This window comes from Tribolium madens, unplaced genomic scaffold (genome assembly GCF_015345945.1).
Source record: "Tribolium madens isolate multiple individuals breed KSU strain unplaced genomic scaffold, Tmad_KSU_1.1 Scaffold_19;HRSCAF=116;Tcas5.2_LG9, whole genome shotgun sequence".
NCBI lineage: Eukaryota > Metazoa > Arthropoda > Insecta > Coleoptera > Tenebrionidae > Tribolium > Tribolium madens.
The window spans coordinates 1,815,809-1,828,464 of NW_025400983.1; the positions used below are offsets into that span (position 1 = coordinate 1,815,809).

At 33.3% G+C, this 12,656-nt stretch overlaps 2 protein-coding genes across 3 annotated transcripts; both read left to right on the top strand.

The window, feature by feature from the left end:
• The first annotated feature begins 263 nt into the window (after positions 1–263).
• LOC123012429 (sorting nexin-29) lies at positions 264–2,699 on the top strand. Of its 2 annotated transcripts, none has more exons than XR_006413217.1 (5): positions 264–509; positions 557–939; positions 987–2,235; positions 2,290–2,417; positions 2,462–2,476. XR_006413217.1 is itself a non-coding variant. In XM_044410342.1 (5 exons), the coding sequence occupies exons 1-5, from the start codon at positions 507–509 to the stop codon at positions 2,547–2,549; spliced, it is 1,692 nt and encodes a 563-aa protein (XP_044266277.1). In that variant the 5' UTR covers positions 264–506; the 3' UTR covers positions 2,550–2,699. The 2 variants fall into 2 exon arrangements, 1 of the variants encoding a protein (XP_044266277.1); XM_044410342.1 differs by having other exon boundaries at positions 987–2,076; positions 2,462–2,699.
• Positions 2,700–3,284: 585 nt separating this feature from the next.
• LOC123011438 (gametogenetin-binding protein 2-like) lies at positions 3,285–11,448 on the top strand. The gene is made up of 7 exons (XM_044408868.1): positions 3,285–3,507; positions 3,561–3,751; positions 3,822–3,965; positions 4,014–4,264; positions 6,289–6,457; positions 6,663–7,383; positions 11,001–11,448. The coding sequence occupies exons 1-7, from the start codon at positions 3,406–3,408 to the stop codon at positions 11,199–11,201; spliced, it is 1,779 nt and encodes a 592-aa protein (XP_044264803.1). The 5' UTR covers positions 3,285–3,405; the 3' UTR covers positions 11,202–11,448.
• The last annotated feature ends 1,208 nt before the right edge of the window (positions 11,449–12,656 follow it).

The window sequence follows — 12,656 nt, forward strand, 5'->3', positions numbered from 1 at the left end:
GATCTAACCCCCGTCACAGTTAAAATAATTATTGAAAAAAAATTAACAATTTCGGACTTAAACACATTCGGACACTTTAAATAAACACTGATTATTAAACAGCCCCGATTTTAATACATCAATAAGCCCCCCTAAACCACTCTATTGTGACCCCCGTTTCAGGTGAGGTAACCACTGTAATAAAATCGGGCCGGATTATAAATGCCGGTCACACCGAAAGTGTACCTGACCGAATTTAGTCAAACACAAATTTTGGTAAATTTTCCATGAGAGTGAGTTTAAGTTGTGTTAGAGCGTCATTTAGGGGCATTTTGTCCCCTTTTGGGCCAATTTAATCACCCCTGAGTCCTGACATGTCACGTTGACACTTATCAGCTGATTGTGTCAGTGTCTGTTTTGTGTTTTTAATCAAAACCACGTTTCTGGTGATAACAACCCGTTTTATCACAATGTTATGCCATCTCGAGTCAGATTCCCCCCTGCCATGACCGGCCAAGGTCCCAATAATGGTGAGTTTTCAGCGCCTGAAATAGCCCCAAAACCGTTCAAATTTCAGTCCTTGAAGCTCATGTCGGCTGTAATTTCGCCCAAAACACCAACCCACAGTCACGAACCCGCTGATAAACTCCTGAAACAGTTGCTCGAGTGTGTGCAAGCGTGCCAAAAACGCTATGGGGGAAAAACCGAACTAGCAACAGAGTTTGACAGTTGTGTGGTAGCCCTGTGTGTGACACTCGAAGCGGTTTTGTTGCACGGCCTCCGAGGCCCCACTCTACGACAAGTAGCCAGGGGCGAAGCCCCCACGTTTTGGCCCTTCGTTAGGCAACATTTAACGAAGCACGAGCAGGAGAGATACGCCGTTTTGAAACAGATTTGGACCGACACAGGCCGGGGGCGTGCATGGATCAGGGCTGCGCTCAACGAGCGGTCTCTCGAACGGTGACTTAACTCGGGATAGCCCCCATTTCGACTAACTCTCCCCGTAGGTATTTCCACATTTTGTTGAGCAACCCCTCGATTTTGGAGTCTCACTATGAGGGCTGGGCCATCTTGCGCGACTTGGAGAGGAGCTCCATGTTGCCCAACATGGCCGGGGGCGTAGCCTCCATCCTCTTCGCCATCAGTATCGACAAACCGGAGCTGAACTCGGGACGCCCCCCACGCATCAAAACCCGAGCGGAGCCCATCATCGAGGCCCCCTTGAGTCAACGCCCCAAGACAAGGACACGGAAAAAGGTGGCGCGACAATTCATTTCGTTTGATGACGACGATAGTGTCCCATCGACTTCGAGCAGTATTTCCCCGGAAAAACTCACGGAAATGGCCGAAAACGACCAACCGAAACGGAAATTACCGGTCGAGACGTGTGAGAAATACCGGGAAATCCCCGAAACACTCACGCCGGTTACTCACACCGAAATCGGGGAACTCACACCGATTTCGGTCGAACTCGGGGAGAATTTCGACGAAGTGGAAGTCCCGAGTGACATTAGCGAAGTCCTAACAGCCGTCGAGACACGCAATAAAGAGGAATTGAGTAAAAAACAAGAGAAAATCGATCAATTATCCAAAGAAAACGAGATTCTCAAAGAACAGGTGAAAAAGTACGTCAGTGCGATTCAGATGTTGAAAAACAATGAAAATCTCACACTTGAGGATTTGGACATCAACCAACAGCCCGATTATCAGGGGGAGGCAAAACTTTTCGAAAAAAAATTAGTCCAAGTGGCCGAAATGCACGCCGAATTGATGGACTTCAATGTGGTTTTGCAAAAATCACTGTGTCAGAAAGACCAGCTTGTGGAGCGTCTCAAGGCCGAGCTGGAGACACTCCGGGGGCCCTGTGACGACGACACACAAACCGGAAATGTCAACGTGTGGATCCCCTCGGCGTTTTTGACAGGAAGTGGGTCAAGTGCCCATCATGTTTATCAAATTTTTTTAAGGGCAGGCAATGACGAGTGGAATATTTATCGGAGATATGCGCAATTTTACGCTTTGCATTCCGACTTGAAAAAACTTGATCCGGCAGTGACCGCGTTTGATTTCCCGCCAAAAAAAAGTTTGGGGAAAAAGGTAAATTCCCCCAGATTTGATCAAAGTGGTACAACTATCTCGTGAGCGACAAAATTAGTTTAATTCACGAAATAGCACGTGAAACTGTTGAAAAAGTCAATAAAACCGAAGAATTGTTTAAATCGGACCGAAATTTTGTTAAAAGACGCGTCAAAAATTGTAGTTTTGTCAAATTATAGCATCACCAGGTCGATAAAGTGTTGGCTATTTCAGGATTCAGCGTTGGTTGAAGACCGGCGAAAGCGACTGCAAGTTTATTTGAGGCGTGTTTTAGCACATTGGCCCGAATTGTCGCATTGCAATAGCCGATTTTTGTTGGAGCAACATTTGGCTTTCTTCAAGTGAGTTTTGAGGGATTTTGGTGGGATTATAAGGGTTGTTGTAGGGATCAGAAGGACGGTGAGCCAAATAAAGGGATTTTCTCGCCGAGGAGAACTCGAAATACTCATGATAATCACTATTCAGGGCTTTAAACTAGATCTGGGAGATTTCCACCAATAAACTAGTTTTATTTAAGATATTTTGTACATTTTAGGGTCATTCGTTAGGTACTGTTGGTATTGTAATAAGTTTTATATTTTATGATGAACAGTAACGAAATAAAAAGTTATTTGATAATTTAATTTAATTTAATTTTTGTGTGTCTTTTAGGGATTTTGCGTTTTCCCCCACTAGATTTCATCGATGTGGTAGAGCTACGTAAATAAAGACAAAAAATTGATTTAATACAGGAAATGGCACATAATACGATTTGAAACGCAATAATTGCCAAAAAAAGGAGAAATTTCGTTATAAAACGCATCAAAAACGTAATTTTATCAAATTATAGCACCACCATGCCGATAAAGTCGGCCTGAACTGGTTTTATTTAAAATATTTTGCACATTTTAGGGTCATTTGTTAGGTACTGTTGGTATTGTAATAAGTTTTATATTTTATGATGAACAGTAACGAAATAAAAGAGTTATTTGATAATTTAATTTTTGTGGGTCCTTTAGGGATTTTTCGTTTCCCCCCACTAGTTTTCATAGCTGCGTAAATAAAGACAAAAAAATGGCACATAATACGATTTAAAACGTAACAATTGCCAAAAAAAGGAGAATTTTTGTTAAAAACGCAATTTTATCCAATATTATTTGAAATTGAAATTTTGATAATTAGCGTTAGTGCGCATGCGGCCATTTGACACTTCTCGACCTGTCATCTGTCAAAACTTTTAGAAAATGGTGTGGTAGTGCAGTGGATTAAGTGCCGTTGAATTCGCTGAAAAAAGCCCAAAGTTCACTTGAAAGAGCCCCCAGGACGTGTGCAGCCCCCCTCGACGGAGCTATGAGTTATAAGGAGAAGTTGCCAAAGCTGGTCGACGTCTATCGCTCCTCGAAAGCGCTCGGCAGGAGGCAGTTGCCCCTTGTTGTCGATGAAAACCTAACGGTAGGTGCAAACCCCACGAGGGGCCCCATTAACCCACAAACCTGTCTTTGCAGTTGGTGATGGACGTGCGCAGTTCGGGCCTCGTGTGTGATAACCCCCAGGTGCGGGGCAAGGAGTTGGAGGAGTTCACGAAGAAGTGCGAGAGTTTGAGCGAAACGGAATTGCGTTCGGCGTTAGAAATCACCAAATCGGAACTGATGAATGTGCTAAACCAAAACGTGCCATGTGTGGGGTGTCGTCGCAGGTAAATTATTTTTTTTCCAGTTGGCAACATTGCGCATTGCCAACTTAATTCGTCTTGTTGGTGATTTTAGTGTTGAACGGTTGTACTACCAACTGTTCAAACTGAGACATCCGACACTGTACCCCCTGATGGTCCTCGAAGACGACGGTAAAATCACAATAGACGAGAAACAAGCCATGCCCCAAGTTCTTTGCTCCATTTTTCACGACCATTCGTAAGTTTTATATTTTAGGGATTTTTTTTTTGTTAATGAAAATTTTAGGTTACGTTTGGCTAAATTAATCGAAAACCAACCGAAAAGAAGCAAGAAGAGTCTCCGGTGCCTTTTACATTCGTTGGATTCGCAACGTAGTCGCCCCTTGACCCCCATATGGCGGGATGTGTGGGGCTGCATGCAACCAGATTGTAAAAAAGACGTTTGTATCATTGAAGCCCCCAGTCTAAGGGCCACTTTAGAGACGTATTTGCGCAAGCATAGGTTTTGTGGCGAGTGCAGGACGAAGGTGTTGAGAGGTGGGTATTTTTGGGACACGCTGTATATTGCAAAAATGGGAAAAAGTTTGACAGTTTTTTACTCTATTATTATTATTTTGCAAATGTTTTGATAAAAATTTGGAAATCTTATAGGAGTAGAAGAATTTAAATAAAAACAATTATGTACATTAAAAAAATGAACATTGCAAAAAAAAATATGAGATTTCGAAAACTTATTATGCTAAAATTATTGTTTCCGGGGTGAAATATGAAAAAAGTGATTACTGACCTCAAAAATTTTGAAAACTAAAAAAAAACACTAGATTTTTATCGATGTGGTAGAGCTATATAAAAGTGTCAAAATTAATTTATTGTACAAAATAAAACATGAAAATATACAAAACGTCAATAAAACGTTACAATTACCAAAAATAAGACTAAAATTTCAATTAAAAACAACCAAAATTCGTAATATTGTCAAATGACAACACCACCATGTTGATAAAGTTGTCTGTTATTGAAATTAGATTTTTTTCTATCAGTGTCAAATTTTAAAAACGTCATAATTTTATAGTCAATTGTCATTAATTTTTGAAAACATCACTAATAATTTAGTGTTGCCAATAGATTTTTCTAATACAATCAATAAAAATTGAGAATTTTGGTTTGAACAACGGTTTTTGTTTAAAAAAAAATATCTATTTTTGCTATTTTGAAAATTTAGTGTGTCAATTATTATCCTTTACGGAATAAAATGTGAAAAAAAACTGTGATATTGGACCTGAAATTTTAAAAACAGCAGGAAACACTAGATTTTATCGATGTGGTTTAGCTATACAAAAGTGTCAAAATCATTTAAAGAATACACAAAACGTCAATAAAACGTCCCAATTAGCAAAAACAAGACCAAAATTTCAATTAGAAATAACCAAAATTCGTAATATTGTCAAATCACAATACTACCATGTCGATAAAGTTGACAGATATTGAAAATTCAAACGTCAATTTTGAAACATCAATGTTTCCCGCTGATTTTCTTTAATATTGTCAATAAAAATTGACACGATTTGAACAATTTTTATCTTTATTAAAAAAAAAATTATAAGATTTCGTTGTTAAAATTATTATGTTTCCTGAGTGTAATGTGAAAAAACTGATTTAGGACTTCAAAAATGTTGCAAAACTAAAAAAACACTAGATTTTTATCGATATGGTAGAACTATATAAAAGTGTCAAAATCAATTCAATACACAAAATAGGTCAAAAAATTTCTGATCTAAGTAGCCTCTGACTTTCAAATTAGGTTGGCAACATTGAATAGTACAAAGACAGAAAATATGACACTTGTCAATTTTTATATCTTCTGTCTCTATATTATTCTTTATTATTTCAATGTTGCCAATTTAATTTCAAAGTTACAGGTCACTTTGATAAAAAAAATGATTGACGCATTGTAATTACGATGCAGCTTGATTTTTTTTTTTCAAATTTGTTCCAAGTTAAGTTGGTAACACTGAATAATGTAGAAACATAGGACTTTTTTTAAATATTTTCTGTCTCTATATATTCCATTGTTGTCAATTTTTGATTAGAAATTTGAATGTTTTTTTTTAATTTTTTATGGACGTAGTCTGCGGCGACTGTCAAATTAAGTTGGTAACACTGAAAAATGTAAGTAAAGACCGAAGATATGAGATTTGTCAATTTTTTACTATCTTCTCTCTATATTCAGTGTTACCAACATAATTTCAAAGCTACAGGTCAATTTGAATTTAAGCACAAAAAATAGTTGATTTAACCGGTTTTTTGATATACAGTGTGATAAATATTTTTTAATAATTATGATAAATAAAAAAAATATTCTTGTCATTTTATTTAAGCGAAATCGCTGGTGAAAAGAATTGTCATTTAACTGTCAAAATTTGACGTTTCTGGCTGTCAAATTTCAATGACATTGCCAGTGCCATCTATCGGTTATTGATTTTTCCTATTTTCTTAATGAAATATACAGAGTGGTTGAACAAATTTCTAATTTTTACGTCAAAAAAAATATTTTTTTTTAGCTTATACTCTTCTAATGGAAGAAGCCGAGCCTTGCAAAGAAAAAGGTTACATAACCCAACTATATTCTGGAATTAAACGATGTTTACGCGATAAACACATCCATTTACCCATTCATACCGAGTATATTACGAAACTGATAAGTCGTGCCGAACCGGAATTGCTCGGAAGGTGAGTTTCCTGTTTCCGGTAAAAAAAAACCAGTATATTACATGAGATTTTTTTATAGCAGCGAGGGCTGTAAAAATCATCTCATATTTTATATGTATTACATGAGATTTTTTTTATAGCCGAAATGCGTAGCAGCGAGGGCTGTAAAAATCATCTCGTGTTTTATATAATTTTTTATTTTTTTACACTTTAGTGTTAATTTTAGTCGTAGAGAACGTCACGCAAAGACACTTGAAATCGCCCAAGAAGAAGTCCTCACCTGTCTCGGCATCTGCATGTATGAGCGTCTACATCGCATCTATATGCGCATGCGCGAAGAAGAATGTACCTGTCAGGTGTTTGCAGCTGTTGCTGTTGACACATTAAGTCGAAGTTTTGAAACAGCTGTTGAACGAAAACGCGGTTTTTCACAATTAGAATTACTCTATGCGGAATTAGCACGCGAAGAACAACAAAAACAAATCCGAAAAGAACAAAAAAAGATTAAACGTAAGCGTAAAAAGGGTAAAACAATGGAACAGGATGGTAAAGAAAACTGTAATGAGGAGGATTTTGAGGATAATTGTTATTCGCAAACGGATTTGAGTTGTTATAGTTGTGAGGAGTTGCTTAAATGTGACGATGATGATGATGATGATGATGATGTTGATGATGATTATGATTGTGAGAAATTATGGATTGATGGATGTAAATGTGAGGAGGAGAAGGAGGAGGAAAAATGTGGTTATAAAAAAGGATCAAGTGATTATGGATATTCATCAGAGAATAATAATGGATGTTGTGAAACGGCGAGTCTTATTTCGAGTATTTCAAGTTCGCCAGAAGGATCAGAGTTGGCGTGTGATACGTGTTGCCAACATGATGGTGGTGATACGTTGAAAAGGTTTAGGGATGGAGAGCATCCGAGTTTGCAACAGATGTTAGAGGTATGTTGGTAACAAATTTGAAATTCAAACGTTAATTTTATCGATGCGGTAGAGCTATATAAAAATGTCATAATTACCAAAGACAAGACCAAAATTTCAATTAAAAACTAAACATTGTCAAATCACAACACCACCATGTCGATAAAGTTCTGTTTTGAAATTTCATTTTGTCAAATTTTAAACGTCATAATTATATAGTTAATCACTAATAATTCAGTGTTGCCAATACAATCAATAAAAATTGACAATTTTGGTTTGAGCAACGGTTTTTGTTTCAAAAAATATCTATTTATGCGAGTTTGAAAATTTACAGTGTCAATTTTAAAAACAACTAGAAACAGTAGACTTTATCGATGTGGTAGAGCTATATAAAAATGTCAAAATCATTTAAATAACCTACAAAAATATTTAATACGTTAATAAAACGCCCTAATTACCCAAAACAAGACCAAAATTTCAATTAAAAACAACCAAAATTTGTAATATTGTGAAATCACAACACCACCCTGTCGATAAAGTTGTTGTACTTATCGAAATGTCAAATTGAAATGTCATAATTGTCATTCATTATCAATAAATAATTCAGTGTTGCCAATAGATTTTTTAATACTGTCAATAATTTGTGACAATTTTTTTGAGAAGTGGTTTTTATTTAAAAAAAAAATGTTTTACAACACCACCATGTCGATAAAATTCTGTTTTGAAATTTCATTTTGTCAAATTTTAAACGTCATAATTATATAGTTAATCGTCATTAATTTCCCAAAACATCACTAATAATTCAGTGTTGCCAATACAATCAATAAAAATTGACAATTTTGGTTTGAGCAACGGTTTTTGTTTCAAAAAAATATTTATTTATGCGATTTTGAAACTTTGGTGTGTTAATTATTATTTTTTGCCGTATAAAATGTGAAAAAACTGTGATTTTGGATCTGAAATTTTGAAAAACAACGATTTTATCGATGTGGTAGAGCTATATAAAAGTGTCAAAATCATTTAAATAACACACAAAAATATTTAAAATGTCAATAAAACGCCCTAATCACCCAAAACAAGACCAAAATTTCAATTAAAAACAACCAAAATTTGTAATATTGTGAAATCACAACACCACCGTGTCGATAAAGTTGTTGTATTTATCGAAGTGTCAAATTGAAACGTCATAATTGTCATTCATTATCAATAAATAATTCAGTGTTGCCAATAGATTTTTTAATACTGTCAATAATTTGTGACAATTTTTTTTGAGAAGTGGTTTTTATTTAAAAAAAAAATGTATGCCACTCAGTGTGACAATTATTGTGTTTAGGGGGGAAATTGTGATTTAGGACTAAAAATAGTAAAGCTATTAAACTATAGAAAGCACTAGATTTTTTATCGATATAAAAGTGACAAAATCAATTTATTCTACAAAATAAAACACAAAAATATACAAAATGTCAATAAAACGTTACATTTACCAAAAATAAGACCAAAAGTCCAATTAAAAATAACCAAAATTCGTAATATTGTCAAATCACAACACTACCATGTCGATAAAGTTTCTGTTATTGAAATTTGATTTTGTCAAATTTTAAACGTCATAATTTTATAGTCAATTGTCGTCATTAATTTCCAAAACGTCAGTAATAATTCAGTGTAGCCAATAGATTTTTCTAATACAATCAATAAATTTTGACAGTTTTGGTTTTTGTTTCAAAAAAATATCTATGTATGTGATTTTGAAAATTTGGTGTGTCAATTATATTTTTTTACCGTGTAAGATGTGAAAAAATTGTTATTTTGGATCTGAAATTTTGAAAAACAACTAGAAACACTAGATTTTATCGATGTGGTAGAGCTATATAAAAGTGTCAAAATCATTTAAATAACACACAAAAATATTTAAAACGTCAATGAAACGCTCTAATTACCCAAAACAAGACCAAAATTTCAATTAAAAACAACCAAAATTTATAATATTGTGAAATCAAAACACCACCATGTCGATAAAGTTTCTGTTATTGAAATTTGATTTTGCCAAATTTTAAACGTCATAATTTTATAGTCAATTGTCGTCATTAATTTCCATAACGTCAGTAATAATTCAGTGTTGCCAATAGATTTTTCTAATACTATCAATAAATTTTGGCAATTTTGGTTTTTGTTTCAAAAGAATCTCTATTTATGCGGTTTTGAACATTTGGTGTATCAATTATTATTTTTTACCGAGTAAAATGTGAAAAAACTGTGATTTTGGTTCTGAAATTTTGAAAAACAACTAGAAACACTAGATTTTATCGATGTGGTAGAGCTATGTAAAAGTGTCAAAATCATTTAAATAACACACAAAAATATTTAAAAGGCCCTAATTACCAAAAACAAGACCAAAATATCAATTAAAAATAACCAAAATATTGTCAAATCACAATACTACCATGTCGATAAAATTGACAGCTATTGAATTTTTTTTAATGTCAAATTCAAACGTCAATTTGGAACATCACCAACAATTCTGGATTCCCAATAGTTTTTTTTTAATATTGTCAATAAAAATTAACACGATTTGAACAAGTTTTATTTTTATTAAAAAAAATGGGATTTCGAAAGCTTATTGTGTCAAAATTATTGTTTCCGGGGTGAAATGTGAAAAAACTGATTAAGGTCCTCAAAAATGTTGAAAACTAAAAAAACACTAGATTTTTATCGATGTGGTAGAGCTATATAAAAGTGTCAAAATTAATTTATTGTACAAAATAAAACATGAAAATATACAAAACGTCAATAAAACGTTACAATTACCAAAAATAAAACCAAAATTTCAATTAAAAACAATTAAAATTTATAATTATGTCAAATAACAACACCACCATGTCGATAAAGTTGTGTGTTATTGAAATTTGATTTTTTTCTGTCAGTGTCAAATTTTAAAAACGTCATAATTTTATAGTCAATTGTCATTAATTTTTCAAAACATCACCAATAATTCAGTGTTGCCAATAGATTTTTCTAATACAATCAATAAAAATTGAGAATTTTGGTTTGAACAACGGTTTTTGTTTAAAAAAAAATATCTATTTATGCGATTTTGAAAATTTTACGGAGTAAAATGTGAAAAAAAGTGATTTTGGATCTGAAATTTTGAAAAATAACTAGAAACACTAGATTTTATCGATGTGGTAGAGCTATAGAAAAGTGTCAAAATCATTTAAATAACACACAAAAATATTTAAAAGGCCCTAATTACCAAAAACAAGACCAAAATATCAATTAAAAATAATATAATAATAATAATAGTAATATTGTCAAATCACAATACTACCATGTCGATAAAGACGACAGCTATTGAATTTTTGTTAAAATGTTAAATTCAAACATCAATTTTGAATTGTTTTTAATTTTAATTTTTATTAAAAAAATATTTGATATTTCGAAAGGATATTGTGTTAAAATTATTGTTTCCTGATTTGGGACCTCCAAAAACTACTAAAAAAGCAAAATTGTCAAATCACAATAGTCCTAGTTGTTGCCAACTTATAAAAACCAAAATATTAAAAAAAACAGATTTTCAAAAAATATAGCCAATTTAATGTCAGTTTCCCCTAGATTCGGTGCTTTAATGTCTTGCTTTCCAGGGTTGTAGCGAGGACGAAGACGACAGCAATTGTAAATTAACACCGGAAGAAGTGTGGGAGTTTGAAAACAACCACAAACACCTATTCGAGAAGCGTCAAGAGTTACGAGAAGCTTTAAAAAAACGTTTTATCGATTTTTGTGCATACGGTCCTTTGCCAGTGCCTCGTCTACTGGTTCAGTCGAAATATGCTTCAAATTGAGATTAATTTTTTTTTTATTAGGGGTCCATTTATTTCGTTAACAGTCTTTTTAACTGGATGTATTCTTTTTTTTTTAAACGCCGCATTATACAAATTTTTAAAGCACATTTTTTTATCATGAAAGTCAATCCAGTATATGCACATTCCATTATGGGTTATATTGTTATATTTTGATTAGGGATGGTGTGTTGCGGGTTGCATCACACTTGAGCATTCAGTGTATAAAAAATAAAGAAATTAAAAATTGTTCTATTTTTTTATTTTTAAACAGGGTGATTTTTAAAAAAAACTACAGGTATCGTCGTATTCTCCGGTTAATTTTACGTCTAGAAAACCATATTTTTTTGAAAAAAACGCAAAAATAAATTGATATGAGTGAAAAATTTGATTGAATTTAAAAATAAAGCAATAGAAACACTGTTGCTACAATGAGGAAGATGACTTTTTTATTTGGTCACGGAATTTATTTAATTTCTTATTAAAAATATGGTTTCAAATGACAAAAATTGAAATTAAAAAGTTAAATAAATAATTTCGTTTTAATTGCCATAAACCGGATTCTAACCCCCAAAACTTATGCAACTACAAATACAAGCGTGTGTGCACGTTTGCCGACTATTACCAATCTTAACAAATTGCAATGAAGCGCGCAAATTCAAATCTGGAAATTTCGAACGTGAATATCTCGAAAAGTGTGCGTCGCACGTAAAAATGAACTATGTCAAAAAAGTTGCGCAATGAAAGGTTCCATCGAATGGTTTAGTCAAATTTGATTTTGGCGATAGTCATTTTTCCATCTCGCTTAGGAAAAACAAAATACCTACCTCATTTTATATTTTTAAAATCTATGCTTTTAGCTGAGATGTATGAGGGGTGACACGATAGGGTTATCTTCACTTTGAAAAACCCACCCCTAAAATGTTTTTTATACAATACCACTTGTTTTACGTCATATAGTAGGGTTATGAATGAAGGAAAAAATTCCAAAATTTGAGATTTTTTGGTCGACGAAAAACCGAGATTTTGAATTAATTTATGTCAGACAATTTTTTTGGGGGGTCGACTGTTTATCAATCGACTCTCGTAATTTTTCTCAATCTTGTCAATTAATATTATAAAGTTAGAATGACTTTTAAGGTTTTAAAAATTGCGAAATTTGACATTTTGGCTCGACAAAAAACTACCAGTAAGTGTTAATTTTGATTCTAAATGAAACTATAAAAATCCCAAAGGTCGATCGTAAAAAGTGGGACATAAAAAAAGAAAAAAGCGTATTATTAACCTCTTATATTTGGTACCGTTGGATAGAAAATTGAATTTTCTATCATATATTAAAAAATTCAGTGCTCTACGATGAATAGTTATCGAGAAAATTTCTGATAAAATCAAAAATATCGAGAATTTAAATCCGACTATAACTTGAAAACTACTACGAATTTTGCAGTTTATTTGACG